This window comes from Protomyctophum bolini (assembly GCF_963924005.1).
Source record: "Protomyctophum bolini genome assembly, chromosome: 21".
In the NCBI taxonomy this organism is placed as follows: domain Eukaryota; kingdom Metazoa; phylum Chordata; class Actinopteri; order Myctophiformes; family Myctophidae; genus Protomyctophum; species Protomyctophum bolini.
The window spans coordinates 15,304,585-15,327,848 of NC_137882.1; the positions used below are offsets into that span (position 1 = coordinate 15,304,585).

The 23,264-nt window shown below is 42.4% G+C and overlaps 1 protein-coding gene across 1 annotated transcript; it reads right to left on the reverse strand.

The window, feature by feature from the left end:
• Positions 1–6,627: 6,627 nt before the first annotated feature.
• Positions 6,628–22,698, reverse strand: LOC308336671 (uncharacterized protein). The gene is made up of 10 exons (XM_080794155.1): positions 22,653–22,698; positions 14,226–21,213; positions 14,038–14,119; positions 13,569–13,650; positions 13,170–13,275; positions 11,807–11,938; positions 10,380–10,469; positions 9,695–9,838; positions 8,742–8,926; positions 6,628–8,365 (listed from the first exon to the last, which is right to left on the reverse strand). The coding sequence occupies exons 2-10, from the start codon at positions 21,210–21,212 to the stop codon at positions 8,194–8,196; spliced, it is 7,980 nt and encodes a 2,659-aa protein (XP_080650281.1). The 5' UTR covers position 21,213; positions 22,653–22,698; the 3' UTR covers positions 6,628–8,193.
• Between the last annotated feature and the right edge of the window lie 566 nt (positions 22,699–23,264).

Consider the following 23,264-nt stretch of genomic DNA (forward strand, 5'->3'; position numbering starts at 1 on the left):
ATAATGTAATATATTGTAAATAATTGTTGTATATAATATTTGTAAAGTAAAATCATCACCATTTTGAATTTGCCATCGACCCTGCAGTGCAGAAGCTAGTATCTCGTTGAGTTTGCCTGTTCACCGTGCATGAGCATCTAGGGCATTACTGTAATCTTGTTTCACAAAGCTTAAAACAGATCAAGTCCCTGCAGATGCCACAAGCAATAAGGCCAATCCCATTGCACACGCTCTGCAGCTCCATTTGGCCTGCTGGTCACTCTCGCAGGCACAGAGCATGCAACTGAACTGTTGCAGTGGTTGTTTACAGTAATTGTTAAGTGTGTGAATAGCAGGTTTGGTGGTCAATTTCCTATTGTTTTCCATTAGTTGTATATACAGTGTCAATACAACATTTACATACATAGATCCGTATTTATGAACCATAGATGAATAATATGACTGGTGATTTAACAAATAGTGACAGTTTAAAATCTGGCAGCTGAAAAATTACAACTTTGTCATTAATTTGGTGTTTGACAATTAAAGTGTGAATTTTGAAATCTTGTTTGTTTGCTTTTACTTGTAATCTTGCTGACACAGCCATTACCCCTATGAGCTCTCTGGCTCTAGTTCCCTCATAACATTTTAAAAGCCAAATCAAGGACACAAATTGCTATAAGCCATTAAATCCAGGAAGCATCAGTGTCATTTAGATTTTAGCTATAGCCCATACATAACACTTAGTTGGCTATTCAAAAATACCAGATATACAAGCTCATCACTTCGTGTCACGCTATGAGCTGCTATTTTGGGAAAAAATCATGAAAATGTGTGCAAATCTTTGAGAAAAACAAAACATGGAAAGGTTTGAGAACCACTGACGGAAACAAAGTTTTTCTGATTTTCAGAAAATTGCTAGGATTCAGAAGACATTTAGGCCTCAGGTTCTAAATATGAATTTAAGCACATGCTACTTGTGTCTGATTTTACTTCAGTCATGCTAGTGTTTTAAAGCATTATCAGTGTTGACACAGTGTCGAACACAGCTTCTGAATCCTCAGTGTGGATATAGTCACCGAAGTCAACTCCTGACTCCCAGTGATCGTTAAAAGTTATTGGGGGCAAGGTGAGTTAAGTGTCGAGATTGCCTAGCTAGGCCTAGTTGTTTACTCACTGCGATCAGTATCAAGACGTCTTGTTTTCTCACACTCACTGCCCGAAGGAAGCATCTATGTTGTTCTAAGGGTCTTTTGTTAGTGTTGAAGTTACCACTGAGCCGGCCGGTGTTGTGACAGGAGAGCCATGGAATGCACTGAGAGTGTACCCGTTTACATCTCCATCTAAGACAGAACATGGTCAGACATCCAACCCACAGCCACACGTGTATATATATTATTAGATAATTGACAATTAGAATTATGGTATTTGGCAGACACGCTTATACGGAGTGAGATGCAAAGTCTTGGGGTCAAGAGTATGTTATAAACTCCCGTCAATCAACGAAAGGGTAAGTGGTTGTGTGAACAGAGTGCAGATATCACCTGGCTGTCACGGTTTGTTGTGTACAGGTCTTGAAAGGTCATATTCAAGCACACTTCAGAAAAAGAAAGAAAAAATATGTCTTAGACGGTTATTTTATCTCTTTGGCATTAGTGCGTCATTAGTAAATATTTTAGATTTTTAAACATACCTTAATATTCTCAAATAATAAAAAAGTGCACTGCAAATATACATAATATGTATAGAAATAAAGTTAATGGGCACTTTTCAGTGCCAGCTGCTTCAGTAGTGGTTGAACCAATGCACCTTTCAGGCTGGATAGAAACAAGTCAGGGGAATAGCAATGAGCAAGAATAGGATTTCATACAAGAAATGGCAGGTGCTCTGAATTAATAGGATTTCATGCAAGAAATGGTCTGTTCCAGTACTGTCGGGACATAATATACCAAGGTCTCTGGTCCCAGTGCAAATCTGCAAACTATTTTATTTGTAAAAAGAAACAGATCACACCTTTCAGAAGAAACTGCTTTGCTGAATATAGCCAATCTACTCACGTCTCAGGTTGCGGACACTACTGTACATGCTACAGTAGCGGATATCTTCAATGGTCTCCTATGTACGACATGCCCAGAATAGTGACGTTAGGAATTATCGCTAGTTTAACCCATTCAGGCCTGACGTCGAAATAAAAAAAACTTTCTGAAAGATATACCTATTCAAAGATTTGTGCCGCATTTTTACGATTTTTCAAAAATAGCAGACCTACAAGTTCTACAAGCTATGAGCTTGTAGATCTACTATTTTTCAATAGCTAGCATATAACAAAATGGGTTAAAGTGTAATGTCACTTATTTTGCTTTCACACCGAGAGAAAATTGAACATGTCTTATAAAATTAAACAAATTGCCTGTAAATGAGCTTATAATGGCAATATATATACAAGTTAGAAAAAAAAGAAATCTTGATGAAAAACAAAAACAGGTATGTTTAAAGAACATTGGTAGTAAAAGTATATCCATAAAAAAGAGGGATGTCAGTAAGGGAGTAAGGGAGGTGGTCAAATGGAGTTGTTTTGTAAAAACTGTAAAAACTGTTAAATGCCCGGATGCAAACTGTAACCCAGATGAAACCATAGAGAACCTGCTAGTGGACTGTCAGAGGTCTAGAGATGTATGGGGGGAAATGCCACAGATCGGTTTTTACCATTAACATTAACGTTATACTTATAATGCAGTATTGTATGGAGTCTTTGATGAAAAACATGTCTGCTATGGAACAAGACTTTTATTGGGCTGTGGTTTTCACTGTGGTCAATAAGATCTGGAACACCAGGAGTGATCAGGAGGGCCATCTCTGGAGAGGTGGTCTTCATACAAATAGTAACTGAACTGAAAAGATAACCCTGGACTCAAGACAGAAAAACTGATACCAATACTCTGTGTGTGTATTGCAATTCCTTACTACTGTACTGCCAAACTCAATGTAATATGAGTGCCATGAATAATTTAAATAAAGCATATTTAAAAAGGAAAGCAGGACATGGGTTTAAAATGTATTTCGAAACTTAATTGTATTAAATATTGTAGGATGGCATTTTGTATTGCCGCTATGTTTTGTATGTTATTTTTTATTCCTCATGTACCCACACTTTCTCTCCATAATAAGGACACACGCTCTTCCACCAAATGGTAGGGTAGGGCTGTAACGGAATTGACCAGTACATAGAGATAAGTTTTGCAGTCAAGCCAGTCATTAAACAGTAGCCGTCACAACACACAATCTTCAACACACCCACAACACAGCAGCCGCACACTTAGTAACAATAACTAACTATCTTCATTTTGAAATGATGTGAAAGCCCAAAACCTCTAGCTTGAACTTAAAAGGCTAATTGAAGTGGCCAAGATCCATACTATAGATAAGATAATACTATTCTCTGTTACAACAACTCAGTTTGTTCAGTGGCAAACACAACACAACACAGACTGCAGCATCCACCCAATCCCAGAGCAGACACAACACAGACTGCAGCATCCACCCAATCCCAGAGCAGACACAACACAGACTGCAGCATCCACCCAATCCCAGAGCAGACACAACACAGACTGCAGCATCCACCCAATCCCAGAGCAGACACAACACAGACTGCAGCGTCCAATCCCAGAGCAGAAACACAACACAACACAGACTGCAGCATCCAATCCCAGAGACACAAACAGTCACTGACTGAACATGTTTCATTAATTGCCACCCAATCATTGCGTCCTAAAATGACAGCAACAGCTTGAAGTGTACACACAGCTTAATTTGCTTACAACGCAAGCAGCAGCAGCAAAGATGGGGAAAAGGGTTCGTACCTTGAGCTGTCTTCTACTTCAGTTGTAGAAGAAGGGATGGCGGCCAGCAGGGTCAAAGTTTGGAACCCACCAATGGATAGAGAGAGATAGAGCAGTCCTCTTTTAGTTGGTCCTCAGATGAGCCCTCCAGCGGGGTCTCCAGTCCTCTCCATCCTCCATACATCCCGACTGTGGCGACTGTGGCGACTGTGGCTCAGGAGGTAGAGCAGGTCCTTGGGCAAAATTGCTCCAGATGTGCAGGTTGTTACCTTGCATGGCTTCCGCCGCAATCAGTGTATGAATGTGTGTGTGTGTGTGTGTGTGTGTGTGTGTGTGTGTGTGTGTGTGTGAATGTAATGCATATGTAAAGCGCCTTGGATAAAGGCGCTATATAAATGGCACAGTTTACCATTTAATCCCAGTGTCAATGGTACCGACCAGCCTCATTCTCCTCCTCCTGGAGGCCATCTTCTCTCACCCACCCTTGGTATCACACAGATGCATGTTGGTAACGTGTTCATCCTGGTTGATGTTTAGCACTGCACGTAGCATTCTGGTGTAGCACAGTGGGGCCAGGGACAGTAGAGCAGGCTTCAGGGTCCAGCATTCACAGCTATATAGGAGAGCGGACATCATGAATGGTAAATGGTGCATTTATATAGCGCCTTTATCCAAGGCGCCTTACATACATTGTGCATTACATTCACCCATTTACACATACATTCATACACAGATGGCGGCGGAAACCATGCAAGGCACCAACCTGCACATCAGGAGCCATTAGGGGTTCATAAATCATAAATAATAATAACTTGAATTTATATAGCACCTTAAAAAACACACTTTACATCAACAAAAACACGCTATTTTTTTCATGAATATACTATAGTAGAGTATTTTTTTTTTTACATTGTATGGTTTTATTACTGTAAATTGTTTGACATTGACTTATAATAATAATTATAGTTGAATCTACTTGTTCAGTTATTGTTATTTTAGTATTTAAAAAGAAACATTTGCACATAGCTTGTAGAAATGCCTATTCTCATACTTTAGTGTGACAGTCTTGTATGAAGAAGTATAGGGCATTAAGCCATTTTGGGGCGTTATACTTTAAAATAGCAGAGCTACAAGCTCATAGCACGCTATAAACTTGTAGGTCTGCTATTTTTGAAAACCTCAAATCTTTGAATATATATTCTTTCAGAGTTTCAGTTCAAATCTTTGCTTCTGGGGGGTCCCTGGAACAACATATTTTCAATGGGGGTCGTGGCATATTACATATCATTTTTGGCGTCCTTGACATGAAATATTGAGAACCACTGATATAGAAACATGAGGTTTTTCAGAAAAAAATATATATTTTAAATTTCAGGCCTAAATGGGGGATAGCCTATGATATTTCTGCTTAACAGCAAACAAACACAATATTATTCACTTCACAGGCACAGCACACAAACAATGCTTTATATCTTGACTAGTTCTTTCATTTTACTTTTTGTAAATATAATTAGTGACATGACATTACACACAAACAAACAATTCACCTCTATTAACCATGAATGCTAAAGCAGCTAATTAACTGTGGGTAGTAGCTAGGTAAGCTAACGCACCTGGTCTCTTGGGGAATCCCTTTTTTTCCAAGGACGATAATTAAACTTCTCCTCCTGCTGTCACCGTCATGTCTTTGGGCAGTTTCCACTCACAACACACAACACTGACAACTCTCCTCATCTTCCATGAGGTGGAAGTTGGTACGTTTAAACTTGTTTATTTCACTGTTTTACTAACAATAACAAACACGAAGGAGTTTGAGTCAAACAAAAACTCGTCAGAGCAGCTGTGTGTGTGTGTGGGGGGGGCGGGATAACCAAAGCCCTTTAAAACGCCCGCGCGTGAAGCCTGCTTAGGGAGTGTCTGCCAATAACCTGCATCACAGAATAGAGTAACGCCAGGGCTCCACTGGGCGCGTCTGCGTCGCGTTGCGTCTCCGACGCGTGCGTCAAAAAACGAACCGGTTCAATTTTAATGGTGACGGAGACGCGACGCAACGCGGGGCGTCGCGGGCAGTGGAGCCACCCTTCATTGAATAAAAAGGGAACATTCTGTGACGGTGACGCTGACGCGCCCAGTGGAGCTCTGGCGTAAGCGTTCTTATTACGTTTTTAACTAAAATCTATGCTTCTGGGCCGGGGGTCCCTGGAACAACATATTTTCAGATGGGGGTCGGTGGCCAATTACATATAATTTTTGGGGTTCCTTGACATGAAAATGTTTGAGAACCACTGACATAGAAACATAGGGTTTTTCAGAAAACTGTCATGATTTAGAAGACATTTTGTAGAATCGTTCTCACGTCTAAATGGGTTAAGACATTTAGGACTGAGGCTGCCGATTCTACAAGATGTCTTCTAAATCCTGACACTGGTGCTCAAAATATATAGTTCATGTCAAGGAAAAAAATTATATGTAAAAATTATCCGCCGACCCCCATCTCAAAATATGTTGTTCCTGACCTGCAGGGACCCTCTTCACCCCAGAAGCAAAGATTTGAGTTAAAAACGTTTGCTGTGAAAGAATATAAAATTCAAAGATTTGCGGCACATATATTCACAGATTTTTTTCAAAAATAGCTAAAGTTAAAGTTTAAATAAAGTTAAAATAATTGGTTAAAGTGGTTAAGAGCTATAAAGGTGACACAGATGTGTTCCAGGTCTCAATGGGTTAAGACATCACAGTATAAGAATCGTACAAAATCTGCTGCTCTGCCGAGCAAAAAAATAAATAAATATCCCTTTTTTTAAGGTCGTTTATTATTTAAATAAATATTTACATAACAGCTTTGTATAAATCAAATGCTTTCTTACACATGACACATCTTACTAAACTCATCAGTTTGAACAAGGAAGAAGCAAACAATAATGACTGAATTACAATGATACTGTATAGGTTTAGAGAGAGAGAATGTTTATGTTCACCACAATATTCCTGCTTGCAATAATACATTTTGACATTTACCATCGCTCAAATACCATTTTACACCTGAGCTGTAAGACTTTGCCCATCTCGGTACACAATAAAAAATGTGAGTATTGTATAAATCTACCTCATAAATTGATATACATTATTAATTGATGGCTATTATGAATACAAGGATGATACTCCCTTAGTAACTAAAATAAATCAATAAAAAGTAGCATCTGCTAACAAATAGTATTTAATTCAAGGAGGAACATGTGGGTCTCAGAAGGAAAGAAAAAATAAGTAATTATTAAGGAATCCCATATCTCACGCCAGTCACTTCATTCAGGCACAGACAACGCAAAAGAGACTAATTAAAATTAAAACGATCAGTCAGACATTATAATATAGGCTACTATGTTCTGCCAATTGACATACAGTATATGGCTCAGCTTGAACATAAACATTTTGACGCAACGTGATCCAAGAATCTTGAATTTATAAAGAGCACGGCTAATGCCCAATGTGGAGTTCTAATTGACCCACATCCCCGTGTTCGAAAGTGGAATTTTTGCTGAAATTCAGACCTGTAATTAAATGACCTACTCCAATTTGGAAGAATTGGTGAAACGTAGTGATGAAAACAATGAAAAGAATATTTAAAAAAATGTGGATAAAATATCTGTGTTCACGAAAATCATACAGTGGTGACATTTAAACAAATCAGTGTTACTTTTGAACACAGCATCTGAGGTGAGAAGGCAGCACATGGAATCTCTCTCTGTGTACATAATGTACATGCACTACTCAAGAGTTAAATGAACACATTTTGCAGTGTAAAATGAACGTAATAATATACTACAGTATGTAAAAAATGCAAAGCATTATAATGACAACATTGTGGTAAAATTCTTAAAATAATCACTTGATCCATGGCAGTCCCATGTTGTTTTGCTATCTTCCTACCAAAGGGGCTCAAATTGGAAAATATTTGAATGGTGAAATGCTCTTTGTATTCTATTGCTGTCAGGTCATGTGTGTAAACTCTTAATACTCCCAATAAAACCAGCATGTTTACTTAAAAAAAAACAGAAAAAAGAAAATATTCTTTGTTCCAAAATACTATGCAGGGAGGGATTTAAAAGGTGAATTCTTAATGCTTTTCAACAACACCTGGTTGTTATCAACCTGAGATAAAAAACCAATATTTTTCCCCCATTGGAGGAGTAATTTACAGCAGTGTTATTTTTGTCTTGTTTGTTTTGTGATTGGCTATGTATTTCACGTCATTATATCAATGGTCAAGATTCGGGTACCGGTGAGTGAGGGCAGGTCCCATTGGTCAGTGAGTGCATCATTTCACTTACTTCTATCAACCTTAATTTGTTGTTGCTACTACCTGTCTTGAAGGCAGTCATTTTGCATCAGATTTGGGTTGGGATGATGAGCGCGTACCACTGACAAAGTTATAAACCAAAAACTGAGAGGTGCCAAAATAATGCGTTGCAAACAGTTTCCCGTCGGGGGTGGGGTCTGAAAAGGCGATCTCGTCTTTGCTCAGGCACGAACCATATATGAAGTCGTTCCTGTGCAGAGAACAGAAGAACAGTACGTCAGGGCTTTTCAACCTTTTCCATTTCTCGTGTACATAAAACAAGACAATAATCAATAATGAGCATAGCAACTCAATACACAAAGTGTTATACACATTTTTACATATCGTTGCTGTCGGGCAGAAACCTCTTCCCTCCATATTTTTACTTATTTTGTTTGATTTTTTTTACATTTTTAATAAATGAATGCCTTACTTGATCATACAAAAGTATGCAAAATAGCAAGCTTGAAGCGCGGTGCGATGCGTTTTGAGCTTGTCGAGTTATTTTCAGGAAGCAATGCGGCTGTATGAGAAAGTATGAATGAACCATTATTCATTTTGATAATTAAAAAAAAGACTCCACGGACCTGAGGCACTCGATCATGCGCGAGGCGATGCCCTGGCGTCTCATCATGCTGAACACCCAGATGCGACTGATGCCACAGATTGCTGGTTCTGGTGTGACGGAACAGCACCAGGCTCTCTGACGCTCAAACATGACCTTTGATGCTTCCGAGCCGTCCGGCACAGGGTCCTCGATCACCCTGTGGCCCTGTGTGCACATGATGCAAATGTTAAGATTATGAATCTGGGGACGATTCTTCTAAAACCAGTTTTATGGAGATAAAAACTAAATCAAAACTATGTTGCTATATCAGCAACTGTTAAATTGACGCACACATGCACACCCGTACACACACGCGCTCTAATTAATTAGTCTCATGTCCAGCAGCTGCGCACAGTTTCTCCCGGGAGCTGCCTATGCCATAGAAAGCATAGGTGAGTTCCAGGCTACTATATCAGTGGCGCTCAAACTTTTTCATGTCAAGGACCACCAAATGATATGTATTTGGCCGCAGAGCCCCATCTCCGAGATCTAAGATTTGTACATATTTTCACAAGATTTTTCAAAAATAGCAAATCTACAAGCTCATAGCACGGAGTGACACGCTTTGAGGTTGTACGTCTGCTATTTTTTAATATCCAAATTATAACATAATGGTGAACCAATGTGCTATACATCACCAATATCTAAAATGACAGATGCTTTCCCGGTTTTAACAGTTTAAATGGGGAATTTGCAACTAAATAAAATAATTATTTCACAATTTAATTTCACATGAGTTGAATGTTTTCCCTCAGTAATGTCATCAGTAGGTTAGCATGCGGGTTTTCATGTAGTGTCGAATACACCACAGTGAATCAATGAAAACAATTTTAATAAACATTACGATGCCACTGTAGCCTAGCTCTCAAGTTACCGAGATGAAAAATCAACACCCAGTCAAAGCAAATGTCCTGTCAATATGACATGGCTAACCTCTTGAATGTGCTCGGCTATAAGGCACCCAGACACTTTCTTGTCATTGGAGATGAAGAGGAAAGTTTTGGTCTGAGATGGACACTTGGTCTCCACCTGCTGGAAACCCAGGTCATTGTCCACCATCTCTCTGATCTCCTCGACCTGAAAAACAAGCAGTTAAATGCAGAGTGAACAAACCATATGGAATCCTCCTATAGCCAAATAGAACAGACAACAGAAGTATACAATACAAAAATGTAAGTGTCTAACACGTGGTTTGGATGTCTCAAAAGTGTAAAACAGTCCATACCATACCGAAAGTCTAATTTGACTTCATTCTGGTTATTCCGGAATGTGTGTGTAAATTGTTATTTTATTGTTTATGTTAATAAATTAGATTAACTCAGTGATTCTCAACCTTAATTGATATGCATAAAACCACAGATATCCATTTCTTTTTACTTTAATCTCTGGGACCCCAATATACACACAGTAAAATCCAAACTTTAACACAGTTAAATATAACTCTGTACACATACAGGTCTATTTGTCATTATCATGATTCTCTTCAAAATGGCAGCATTATCAATATATATTGTGATGAATATTGATATCCATCAATATGGACAAAATCATGTATTTGTCATATCACCCAGTCCTACCGCCACCACATTTTGTAACCTCCACCACACTGTAAACATACCTTCTTGAGTGCATATTTAGGGTCATCTGGCAAGACAAGAATGATCTTGCCATCAGGATACTCCGCCAGGATCCTCTCCTTCTTCCATCCCTGAAGAGCATACAGTATGAGAGGTTAAGTGTTATTTATACTTAACTGCGCACTGAAACTAGCCAATCTAGTGGTGGTTCATACTCAGCTGTTCCCATTTATTGTTATGTCTCGTTTCACTTGAGAAATTGCTCATGGAACCAATAATCCTAGCTTTCTGGGGGGAATATTTCCTTAACACCTCGAATGCCTGGGGTATTTGGAACCAATAAATCAGAGCGCCCAGCGATTTGCAGCTTCAGGGCCTATTTCAAGGTTGCTCCGCACCATTTTGGAAGTAGCTAGATGTAGCCAAAACATCCCGGAGGGGATCGACAACAACGGGAAGTATGATTACTTCTAACGTGACAAGCGACGGGACCGCGATGGGCCGTCAAAAACACAACCTTTGGTTAGAATTGGAAGCATTGATTTAGATCAAGAGTTATTGCACGTTTGAAGATGTTTCCTCCCATCCACTAAAATGGACCACTTTGGATGACGTCCCAACCGGACATGACATCGAATGTTGCTCAATCGACGCTACCAGCATGTAGACTGGTGCGCTCCGTTATGATATGATTAAAGATGGAACTTTTGATTAATCTCCGTCCTGGGATTATTTGATAGGACGGAGACCTCAGTTTTTGCTGCTCGGGGTGTTAATAGGCTAGAAGAGAGCCACGCAAATGAGAGGGGAAGGTAAATGCAACACAGTAGTCCAGCTGGAATCAAATTACTATGTGGTCAACTCACTATCTGGCGCAACCAAACCACAACTTTGTGTTTGGGTTACATAGGCCATCCTTTTACAAAGCGATACATATCGATACATATTATAGCACATATATGTGCTATAATAAGGACGTGCCTTTCATTTGGAGTGATAGGGTGATATTCAGTCAGTGGGACTAAAATGTCACTTAACAAAAAGGGATAACAGCATTCGAGTTTAACCGGTGAGACAATTATTTTGTGGAAAGCAGCGTTACTATGGGTTTTGTAAACAATGTGTATCTATGTATGGTTGCATTCATTTACAAAATAAGGGAGTTGAACAGGGAGTATATAAAATCACAGGCCACGTCATTCATGAGATTAGGATTTCTGGTGATCTGGAACTCTACCCCTGCACCACCAACATGCCGGGGCGATATATCGTGATTATTTAAGTCATGAGAAACACAATCGATTAATATCAAACTTAATAAGTCATTTGAACATCTTACATCTGGAAATATAACACTCCTTTGCACATCTGTATAGTGTATAGCGTGGAGGTGTGGAGATTCTTGAGAAGTGATACATTTCAGAGGAAATGGCACCTAAAGCATATTGTGATCAATGTTCTCTCTCACCACATATTTGACGGCGCTGATGAACTGGTTGTGGAAGTGTAGATGCTGGGATTCATCCTCCGGGTTGGAGGCGGTGTAGAGCATCCCACACACACTGCAGGTCACCGCTCCAAAGTGTTTCTGCCCCGCATCCTAGGAGAGGCCAAAGGAAATGCACACAGTCCTCACATGTTAGAACCAGTCCTGTCACCAATTATTACTTACACAATCTCAATTATTGTCTCCACCAGGACGAAGGCATGGGGAGTATGTTTTGCACTCCATCCATCCATGTGTCCGTCCGTCTGTGTGCAGCTAATCTCTGGCACCGCTGGCCCGGCAGATGCCAAACTCTGCACACACACACTCCCTAGATGCAGACGACTAAGCTCTGCCCCAAATTCTTCAGAACGGCCAGCGCCACCATGAGGCAGATTTTTGCTAAACATTTCATTACATTACTCGTACACATTTGAACCATACATCACGCAAATCGGTATACACTATCTCTATAGTCATGTGATCAACATGGATCTGTTCGATTTCCCATATTCCATCCTGAATGGCTACGATTGACATTCACATTTCTTTACATTAATCGTACGGATATTATTCTTCCATCACGCAAATCGGTATACACTACCACAAACACTCCTATCCTCCTGGTGGAGACACTTTTTCTAGTTTGCTCATTTTTCTGTTTCATCACATCCAATTTCACTTGTTTATCCTGTATCCCAAACAAGTTCTCCCTCCTGTTTGGATGGAATTGATATCCCAACCTGAAAATGTATTTTCTGTTAGTGTTTACTAATGAGCTCAGTAAACCCTGTTACTGAACAAATACTCGATACTATAGCAATGAGTACAATCAGAATATAGAGCTATTTAACACTATATTTTAAAGGTTCACTATGTAATGAATAAAAGGTAATTTTGTCCAATCTGTATGGTAGTGTGTGTTAATGCAATATAATTGGGGTGGTTATATTTCCTCTCCCTGCTCTTCTATTGAGACATCTAGATGGTCATGTCATGGTCATGTCTCACCTAGACACAGGGTCTGACAACTTCTGATGGTCAAGATTTAATTTATCTAATGAGGCTGAGCAAGCAGCAGGCAGGCTCCATTAGCTCAAATGGTAAAAAATGTAAATCAGGGTTTAAGCAGGAAACCAGGTTCAAATTCATGGTAGAAGAGGAAAGTTACATAGTGCTGCTTTAACAAAACAAAATGTCACTTACACTACCTTTAATTCTGGTGTTCTCTCCAATATCAACCCCAATATATACAGAGTTGGCTTCGGTAAGAACATGATCTCTCCATAAGACGTACCCATTTCTGTGCCTTGTTCAGTTGCGAATAAGAGTGAAAATAACTCACGATGATAGTTTGCTCGCCAGCTTTGTCAGCATCCTTAAAGTCCTTGACCTCTTTTTGCAGACAAGCATCTGAGAGGGGAGTTCTGCTTCCATGTGGACTCTCCGCTCTGCTAAGACATAACAGCAGCTGTTATTTCACATTACTGGGAGGGAAAATGGATGTGTCCCATGACTTAAGACCTGAGGCCAATTATCCTTCTAAATCATGTCGTTCTCAAACTTTGAGCATGAGGACCGCCAAACTGTTATATATTTAGCCACGGACCACCCCTTCTGAAAATGTTTTGTGCCAGGGAACCCCCAGAAGAGAATATTTGTGTTAAGAAATTATTCTGGATTTAACAAACGGATAGATTTTTCAAAAATAGCAGATGTAATGGGTTAATAACCAACCACTTACCGTTCAGAAAGATGTCCCGTGGCCTGCTCGGTTTTGATGTTTTCCATATTACTTTCTGGATCAGGTTTAACAATATTGGCAACTATAGGAATATAAAAATAATGTATTCATATACAAGTACAGTACAGTGCAGACAGTAAAACCATTGAAAAGGATTTCTCTATACATTGCAGATACATTTTTTGATTAAAAACTTGCATCAATCTAGTAAAATAATAATAAGTTACCACGCGGTGCAGTCAGACATTCTGCCGTTTCCGATTTTTCCTGATGCGAAAACTTATGCCATATCATAATAGTACAATATCCTAAATCAATATAATATAGACAATATCTAATATCATGCTATGGATACAGTATAAGTACAATTTTTATTTACTTTCACTTTTCTAGAGTACTTCCTATTTTCTATACTTTTACTTCCACTCCACTACACTACATCTCAAAAGCAAACAAATAAACACCATACCTGCAGGCTTTCCTTCAGACTGCTGTGCCTCATCAGAGGGAAGGGAGGGTGTTTGAGATGATGAAACTGGTTCGGCAATGTCCTGTGTATAGAAAGTGGGATGGGGGGTGATTAAATAATGTTTCCACAACAACTGCATCCGCAGTGCTAATGACACACAAGTGTGTAGTTTTCTTAGACAAAGTTACCTCGCATTTTGCGGCTTCCGATGTAGAAGACGGCTGCTTTCCGGGGGGTTCCTGGGGACCAGGTGGTGCAACAGCAGGATTCGTCTCTGCTGCAGTCAAAGGTGTGGCAGATGTCAGCTGAGCCGCCGTTGGAACGTCAGTCTTCGGCTGGGCTGTAGCAGCAACGTCGGTCTTCAGCGGGGCTGTGGTTTTAACACTAGTCTTCACTTGGGCTGTTGTTGGAACATCAGTCTTCACCTGGGCTGTTGTTGGAACAACAGTCTTCACCTGGGCTGTTGTTGATGCACTGTGCTTCAGCTGGCTGGTTGTAGACGCACCAGGTTTTAGCTGGCTGGTCGTAGATGCACCAGGTTTCAGCTGACTGCTTGTTGATGCACTGTGCTTCAGCTGGCTGGTCGTAGACGCACCAGGTTTCAGCTGACTGGTCGTAGACGCACCAGGTTTCAGCTGGCTGGTCGTAGACGCACCAGGTTTCAGCTGGCTGGTCGTAGACGCACCAGGTTTCAGCTGGCTGGTCGTAGACGCACCAGGCTTCAGCTGGCTCGTCGTAGGTGCACCAGGTTTCGGCGACTGAGCTGTTGGTGCAGCAGCAGGCTTAAGTTGAGCTGTTGTTGATGCACCAGACTTCGGCTGAGTTACTATCGGTGCACTAGGCTTCGGCTGGGCTGTAGCTGCACCAGTACTTTTCGACTGGGGAGTAGAGCCAGTAGCAGTAGAAGAACTTGTGGGCTTTGACTGACCTGGAGCTGAAGGGACGTTTGACTTAGTCATGGTTGAAATGGGGCGGGTTAACAGGGCCTTCGCTGGAACAACAGGCTTTGACTGCACCGCAGCAATAGCCGTGACCTTTGACCGTGCAGCAGTGGCAGCAGTCAGCTTCGCCTGCAGAGCAGCTGTAGCAGAACCCAGCGGTAAAGCAGGTTTTGACTGCCCCGAGACTCGTGCCACAGGAGTGGTCTGCCCATTGGGTTTCGTCAGTTGTGATGAAACTGTGAGTTTTGACTGAAGCGTGGACGCCACAGTGGGTTTTGAATGAATGTTAGGTCTTGCTTGTGCAGTGGGTCTGGACTGAGGCGTGGGCTTTGGTGGCAGGTCATCGTCATCTAGCTCAAAGTCATCAAAAGAATACTTTGGCCTGGGTTTGTATGGTTTATACTCCACAGGCTTCCCTTTCACTTTCTGAGCTTTCAGTCCATTGGGCATAGGAGGGGGTACAGCTGGGAGGAGCTTCCTGGTGGCTGATCTGGTAGGCCGCTGAGTAGGGGGCGGGGCTACCTTTGGGGTTTCAGCCTTGGGAAGCTCAGGTTTAGGGGTTTCCACCTTGGTAGGTTCAGCCTTGGAGGTCACAGGTGTACCTTTCACGTCCTCGGCTGGTTCCGTCTTGGGTACTGTAGGCATGCTGGTAGAGGCTGGCCTGGGGTCTGCCGTAGTAGACGGACTGGCTGCAGGGGTTGGAGGTGGTGGTGGCGGCGAAACACACCTTTTCACCACCAGAGGCGCCGCAAACGGAGACAGGGGAGACTTTACATCTATGTCAGGAAACATCATCTGATTTGCTTGGTCAGACTTGAGCATTTTCAAACGTGTCCATGACATCTTCTCTCTCTGGAGCTCCACCTGCCTTAGCCTCTGGTATCGCGTGAGCTTCTTCTTCTCGTAAGCTTTGAGTGGCACAGTGATCTGGCTGATAAAGAAGCGGCGCTTCGGAATTTCTGTGGAGGACGACGCGCCGATGGAATCAGCTTTTGTGGCTGCAGGATCCTTGTCGGGAGGAGGGGGCTTGGATTCAGACAGAGAGGCCTCCTCGGGTCCTGCTGGGGTGGGAACGTTGATGACAACATCCACCTCCTCCTCCTTAACAGACTTCCAGCCTAACAGGCTTTTAATGGCTTCCGTCCTCGCTACTTCATCTGCCTTCACTGCTGCCTCCGCCGTCACTGCTGGCTCTGCCTTCACTGCTGCCTCCACCTTCACTGCTGCCTCCGCCTTAGCTGCTGCCTCCGCCTTAGCTGCTGCGCCTTTCTTTTCCTCTTCTAACCTCTTCAAGATCTCGCTGTCCGTAGCTATGTCCTCAGCTATTTCTTCACACAGGGCTAAGATGTTGAGTTGCTGCCTGTTGGACCTCTTTGAGGCTGCAGCCTTTTGCTCAGCCAGAGCTGCGAGGCGGGCCTTGGTTTTTGCCTGCGTATTCATTTCCTGCTTCCTAGGCCTTTCTATAGTCACGTCTCCCTCTTCAGCCTTCACATTGACTGTGCCGTTTTGCTTTGTCTGTCTCTCTCTTGTGTGAGCTTTAACTTTCTCCTTACTGCCCTTTTGTTTAGCCTTCACACCAGGTGCAGCTTTTTGCCTCTGGGGTTTCTGGGGGACAGGTGGCACATCTGCCTTTTGAATAGCAGGCTTCGTCTCCACTGCAGTCAAAAGTGGAGCAGATGCAACTGTCTCCTCGCTGCCCTTTTCATCAGCCTTTTCGAAGGGGGCCTCTATTATTGTTTCCATGGTTCTTTCAATTATTTCGATGTCACTATCAGCATCTTCGTCATTCTCTCCCGCCAAAACCACTTCGACCTCACGGCCAATCTCCAACTCCTCGACAATGCACACCTCTTGAATGTCTACGACAGCCTCAGCAGTAGCCACATCATCACAGTTGGCTCTGAGGGGATCAGAAGGAGCACGGTCCTCAGAATCATCCATCTCAATCTGCGTTGCATTAGGCTCATCTGGGGCAGGTAACAGTGGCTTGTATTGATCACTTTCCTGAACGACTTGAAATACTTCACCTGAAGATGGCAGAGGTGCTGCATCGGCCACAGGCGTTGTGTCATGTATTTCCTCACTTGAATTGGTCGCCATGGCTTCGTTCACTATTGCAGGTGTTGTCTCCGTGTTTTCACGTAGTTCCTCACTTGAATTGGTCGCCATGGCTTCGTTCACCACTACACCGGTCCTTTCACACTGACGCAGTTCTATCGTGGAGAGGAAGCTCTGCTTCATGTCTGAAGTTGACACCGCTTCACTCTCCTCCTGCTCACCTATTAACGTGCTGTCCGGATTTATCTCTTCTGAAACTGAAGTTGGCAAACCAGATGCTGCCGCTGCTTGAGTCACAATATCCATGTGATCCATTTGGCTTTCTGGGACACTGATCGATTCTAAGACGATGACAAACTCAGATGTGCTATCTGGGGCCTCGACATCAACGGTGGATGTGACACCAGCCGTTGTGACACCCATCTCCTCCTGATGTCCTTCGGCCTCCTGCACCTGTTCGAAACATTCTTGGCCACTGCTCGATGCTGTAACTCCATTCGCCTCAGCTTTCTCCAGCAAGTCCTCTGACATCTTGCCATCCGGCATGTTTATGTCATCACTGGAGGAACTAATGTGTGTGACTTGTTTAACCTCCACAGCCTCGTTACTCTGCTCCATCTGCACAAAAGAAGCACTTGCTGCCACACTCAATGTTTCCATGTGTGCTTGGCTGTCGGGGACACAAATTAGTTCCTCCTTGTCAAGTTCCTTGTCTTCCACTTGTTGATTAGCAGCTGGAAATATTGTTCCATTAGTAGAGGTGGCTGGAGAATCTCTCTTCCCCTCCTGGGCCTCAATGGTCTCAGTGTCCAGCACAGCAACAGTGTCTGCCATTGCATTGCATGCTGTCTGCTCGTCTGCATCTGCAGTACTCTCTGGGCTGCTAATGTTCTCGTACACAATCATGTTTTCATTTAAGTTCACTTCTGGTTGACTAAACTTAATTGTCTTAGTCTGTTCTGTAACATAGTCTGCTGTGTCTCCCGTCGAAGCTGGTGCTACGCCTACAGCATCCCCTTGTTGGCCACAGACAAGTACTACTATTTCATTTTTTCCATCCATGTCTTCCTGACCATTTTTGTCAGCTGCCACAACGGTTTCAACTTCATTAGATATAGCCACAGCGACATGCACATGTACTTCCTGGTTATGCTGGCTCTGTATTTCTTGTTTAGGTACTGTGCCAGACACTTGGTCTGACGTCATTGGGAAATCCATGTCTCCCGTGTGACTCTCTGGAGCAGTGACACCTTCTGTGATCATCTGATTCTGACTTTTTTCACTTTCAGAATTTGACCCAAATTCTATACTCTGAATTTGATTAGAGGTGACAGCTGAAGTGTTGTAACCTTGATGAATTCCCTGACTTTGCATCTCCCGATTAGATACTGGATCAACGTCTCTCTCCGGTACTGTGACGTGTGCACCGATCGCCTTGTCTTCATCTGCTTTCATTTCGGAATTATGAGCTGCATCTTGAATTTCATTATTAGACATGGTCACAGTATGCTCACCAGCCTCCTGGGTGCTCTGGTGTGGTACTCCCCCTCTCGCTCCTAGTTCACACACCTCTGATGTTGTCTTAGTCAGGACATCCACGTCTCTCTCTGGGACAGCGGCACGTTTTATGATCATCTTTTTCAGACTTTCAAAATGTGAAACTGATTCAACATTAGAGAGGTCAGCTGCTGCAGCAGCAGCAGCAGCATGCTGGGTCCCCAGGCTTGGTGTGTCCTGTTTAGACACTGTGTTAAACATCTGTGATATCGTTGTAATCTGTGTATTCATGTCTTCTTTTTGACTCACTAGTGTCGCCTGGTTTTCATTTCCCTTCATTTCAGGATTAGAACACGACAGCTGTGGAACTACGTTAGACATGGCTGCGGTCAGTTCAACAGTTTCCTCCTGGGTCCACAGGTCGCATATCCCTCCCCCTTTAGGTTCCGGAGCTGGCATTTGTTGTGATATGGTTTTAATCAGGACATCCATGTGTACCACTCGATTATCTGGTAATGTGACTCTCTGCGCCGCAGCAATCGTCTCATTATGATTTTCTTTACTTTCAGATTTTGCCATCGACTCAAATGTATTAGCTTCATTAGAGACGTCAGCTATTGAGTTTGCACTCATTTGAGAATTAGAACATGCCAGACCACCCTGAACGTCATTAGACACGGCCACAGTACGGACAACAGCTTCCTGGGTCCCCTGGCTCATAATTGCTGCTACTGGAGCAGGCATTTTCTCTGGTGACATTCTGGTCGGCGGAAGGACCATGTATTTCAGATTCTCTGGGACATAAATCTTCTCTAACAGTGATTTCGATAACAAAAGCATGTTTAGTCGACTCTGTGGGAGAGCAGGAGCACATTCGGAAACCCTCTTTTCATTTTCCTTACTTGAGAAACCGGCAAGGGGCAGAGCCTTTTCAACTTCTGTATGTACGTCTACAGTCTGTCTGTTAATTTGTTCACATGCCTGACTTTGCCGTTCTTCATTAGGTGCTAGACGAGACATCTCCTCTGTTTTAGTTTTAGTCTGCACATCTAAATCTTTATGGCTTGCTGGGACAGTGACACATTCTTCTAGTATTATTTTACAATGCTCACCACTGGCCTTACAATCTGGTATAATCACTTCAGAGGTGGAAATTGTTTCATCTTTCAACTCTTGGGTATGTTTGCTTTGCTGCACTTTAACTGACACTGTCACTGATTCACTGGGCACCGATATGATGTCATTTGTGTCACTGTCCTCAATTGTTGTGAATCCAGACTTTCTATTCACTGCATCACACAAATTTGATAATGAATCAGGCATAAATGTTGGCACAATTCTCTCAAAATGTCCCATCTCTAAATTAACTTGAGTTTTAACATGAAGGTCTCTTGTATTTTCTGGTTCTCCCGCAGACCTGGATGCCATGATGAGATTTGTCTCCGGCTCACTACTTGTTATCGTCCGTTCTGAAGCAGGGTAGGCATCACTCAGTGCTCGAGGATGCCCTTCAGCAGCATCTCTTTGGTCCTCTGGAACGGCTTCCGACTCTGTAACTGCCTGCATTTTGTGCTCGTCTCCTCCGTTAGTGTCTGATATTAGATCTGACTTAAGCCCTTTCGGGGCAGAGTGTGTTGTGTCATATGGCGATGACAACACTTGAGTCTCCACACACACCTCTGCAATAGGTTCCGGTACACTAGCTTCAATATAAATATGTTTTTTGATCTCTGCCGCTGTGACATTCTTGCTTTCATTTTCCCCAGCACCTCCCGCAGATTTGATTCCCGTTTTCCTATCATCGGCAGGGACAGATTCTGATGATTCTACAGATAATGTTTCCTTATCCACGTGTTGTTGGATTTGTGGCTCAGTAAAGTCCTTCCCTTCATGTGACGCAGCCTCACTGACTATACCACCGTTTGCATTCCTCGTCACAGAGTCTGATGTTTCCTGTGAAGATGCCAAAACTGCATTACCTACACGTTCTTGTCTGTCTGGCACATTGACAGTTTCTTTTGAGTCCTTACTTTCATTATCCTCAGCCACGCCTGTGGATTCTGAGAATCTACCATAATTGTGGTCAGCTTGTACTGGGCCTGGGGGCGACGTTGGTGACACTTCGCTCGTCTCCTGCGAGTCTGAAATGGGCTCCGTGGCCATGGCCACACGCACGGTTTTCATGTCTTTGTCGTCTTCCCTCCTCGGAAAGCGGTCAGTCGTGCCAGCGGCATCGCAACTCCGTGCATCGTCTGACTCCGTGGAGGCCGGTCTGGAAAGGGGGCTGGCCGGTCTTTTCTGGGAAGATTTGGCATCCGTCGATGGAGCCACTTCGGACGCCGAGGCACTTGTGGCTTTCAAGAAGAGCTTGGCTTTTTTGAAGGGTGGGTCAGACACGGCTGTGCTGGACTCCCTCCGAGGGGAGCTCTGTTTGGATGAATGGTGTCCAGACTCGTCTGGTGTACTTCCCTCCATCTCCTCCTCCATATATGCCTTTTTCTTTGCTCGGGGAGTTACTGTCCTTTCTTGTGGGTTTTCCGTTTTGTGGAAAAACATGCTCTCTACTGTAGCTGGTGGTGCGGCGTTAGATGATGGTGTAGCAGCCCCTCTGTCCTCATCCAACCTTCTTATCTTGGCTTCAGGGTCTTGGGCAGTGGATTTCCTCTTCGGGGCTTCCATTCTGGCAACACATAGATTTGACACCATTAATTAATAAATTAAATCATAATTAACCCATTATAATCATTAAAACCTTGAAGCTATTGTCATTTTAGCTACATATAGGCCTATATAGCACATTGGTTGGCTACTAAAAAAGCAACGCTATGAGCTTCTAGATCTGCTATTTTTAAATCGTGAACATTAACTGCAAATCTTTGAACATTTGATATCACAACATGATTTGTTTCAGAAAACTGTTTAGAAGACATTTGTAGAATCTAGAGTTGCAGTACCCTGATTGCAAGCGGTTAATTCAAGCTTGCCTTACAGCTGCAATGTTGGTGAGATTAATGTGGTTAATACAAGCAGATCGGAATTTGTATTTGGATCAATGGGCTGTCAGAGGAGGGAACTGTAGACTGTAGATTCATCGCATTATATATAGTGCAAATTGTGGCTAGTTCTTGATGGGATAACTAATCAGCAGAACATGCATGTCAGGAATTGAAATCATAAACACACACAAGCACGGCCCACATAAAATCTGAATCCCCCCACCCCTTACTGTGTCCCCCCCCCCCCCCCCCCCAGTTTACCTCCTTTTATGAGTATTTCCTGTTTTTGATTATATAGAAGTGTATATTTGTATGTCTCTAAATGTTCGGATGAATTGAAAATGGTGGACCCTGTTGTAAACAAGGGTAATGCTTTATGGTGTCGTCCACAGTAAACAGTGTTTGTATGGAGTTGTGCTTGAAATGTACTGTAATTCTGCAAACTGTTAATAAATACTTCAATGAATCAATCGATAAACTGATATGATGGTAGCATTAGCTGTCATTTAGATATCGACAACATCTAATAGTTAGGGGTGGTGTGATGATGCCAAGTCACTATCAAAATGCGTGTGTAAAATTTACGGTCCAACAAAATTGCAGTCATTGTTAAATCTCGGGCAATAAAATGTAAGGCTTACAATCAAAGTGTGTGTGTTTTGGTCTTTCTGATCTGCACACTGCAATCACCATCGCAGACTGTATTATGATACCTGGCAGGAATGCTAACTAACGGACAACTAGTATTGTAGTGGAGCTAGACGCTAGTTAGCTGCTCACAAACGGGACGATATGTAGTTATTCTTGGCTAAACCTTCACAGAAGACAGTAGAAAACCGAGCTAGGAGTTATCGCTGAAACGGACTCTTATGCAAACAGGCAGTGTTTCCCTAACAAGCTAAATGTGGCTAATACGCTAGCCTTCAAGTCAACAGTGGAGGCAGCTAATGATGTTAGCCCCCCGGCTAACTCCTCGCAACAAAATTATCAAAATGAGAGCCGCTATTCAAGTAAATAGCTATTCAAAACAGCAGCTGACTGGAGCATCCAGTTATGAGAAAGGTCACCATGATCATAGTATGTGTGGAACAATAACTCGGCCACATATGTCAATGAAACTCACTTTGATGTTTTGTTTCTTTTTCCCCAAACAGCAGCAGCTGGATTTTTCTTCCTTTTCCTGTGAATGACGGGAAAAAAACGTAGTACACTTCCGGGAGAGCTATAGCGGAAGTGACGTATTCTAGATGGTCAAAATAATGTTTTAGTAATTATTTACAAGATATTTATATCTAGTACATTTGAATGACTAAAGTTATGAGTTTAATTAACCTAAAACCAAATATATATATATATAACTTGTGCTTACTCAAATGAATTCAGGTTGAACGGAATGATCACACTCTCTCTCTCTCACATACACACACCTATATCTATAGATCTATAGATATATATATATATAGAAATACATCTTATTCTTGCACATCTACAGAGAGGGACAGTCGGTAGTGCATAGGAGTTGTGAACTTGGATAGAAGAAAAGGGGGAGATTGAAAGGGGCACAGTCTTCACTTACAAAACTTTGCTGTCCCTCATACCTTCATCAGACATGGCATTAATTGTATTCACAAACACAGCAATATTTATCCGTTATTAAACGATGAGTAGCCTACAATTATTTTTCAGTTATTATACTATACTATGCTGTGCTTCAGTTAAAACCTTGATAAACACT

What these genes read in the sequence shown, in the direction of transcription:
- LOC308336671 (XM_080794155.1), bottom strand. Translation starts at nt 21,212, where the DNA reads ATGGAAGCCCCGAAGAGGAAATCCACTGCCCAAGACCCTGAAGCCAAG. An exon ending in CGGAAGCCGCAAAATGCGAG is followed by an intron (nt 14,120 to 14,225) that starts GTAACTTTGTCT and finishes TTCTATACACAG; the next exon opens with GACATTGCCGAACCAGTTTC. An exon ending in TAGCCGAGCACATTCAAGAG is followed by an intron (nt 8,927 to 9,694) that starts GTTAGCCATGTC and finishes ATGTGCACACAG; the next exon opens with GGCCACAGGGTGATCGAGGA.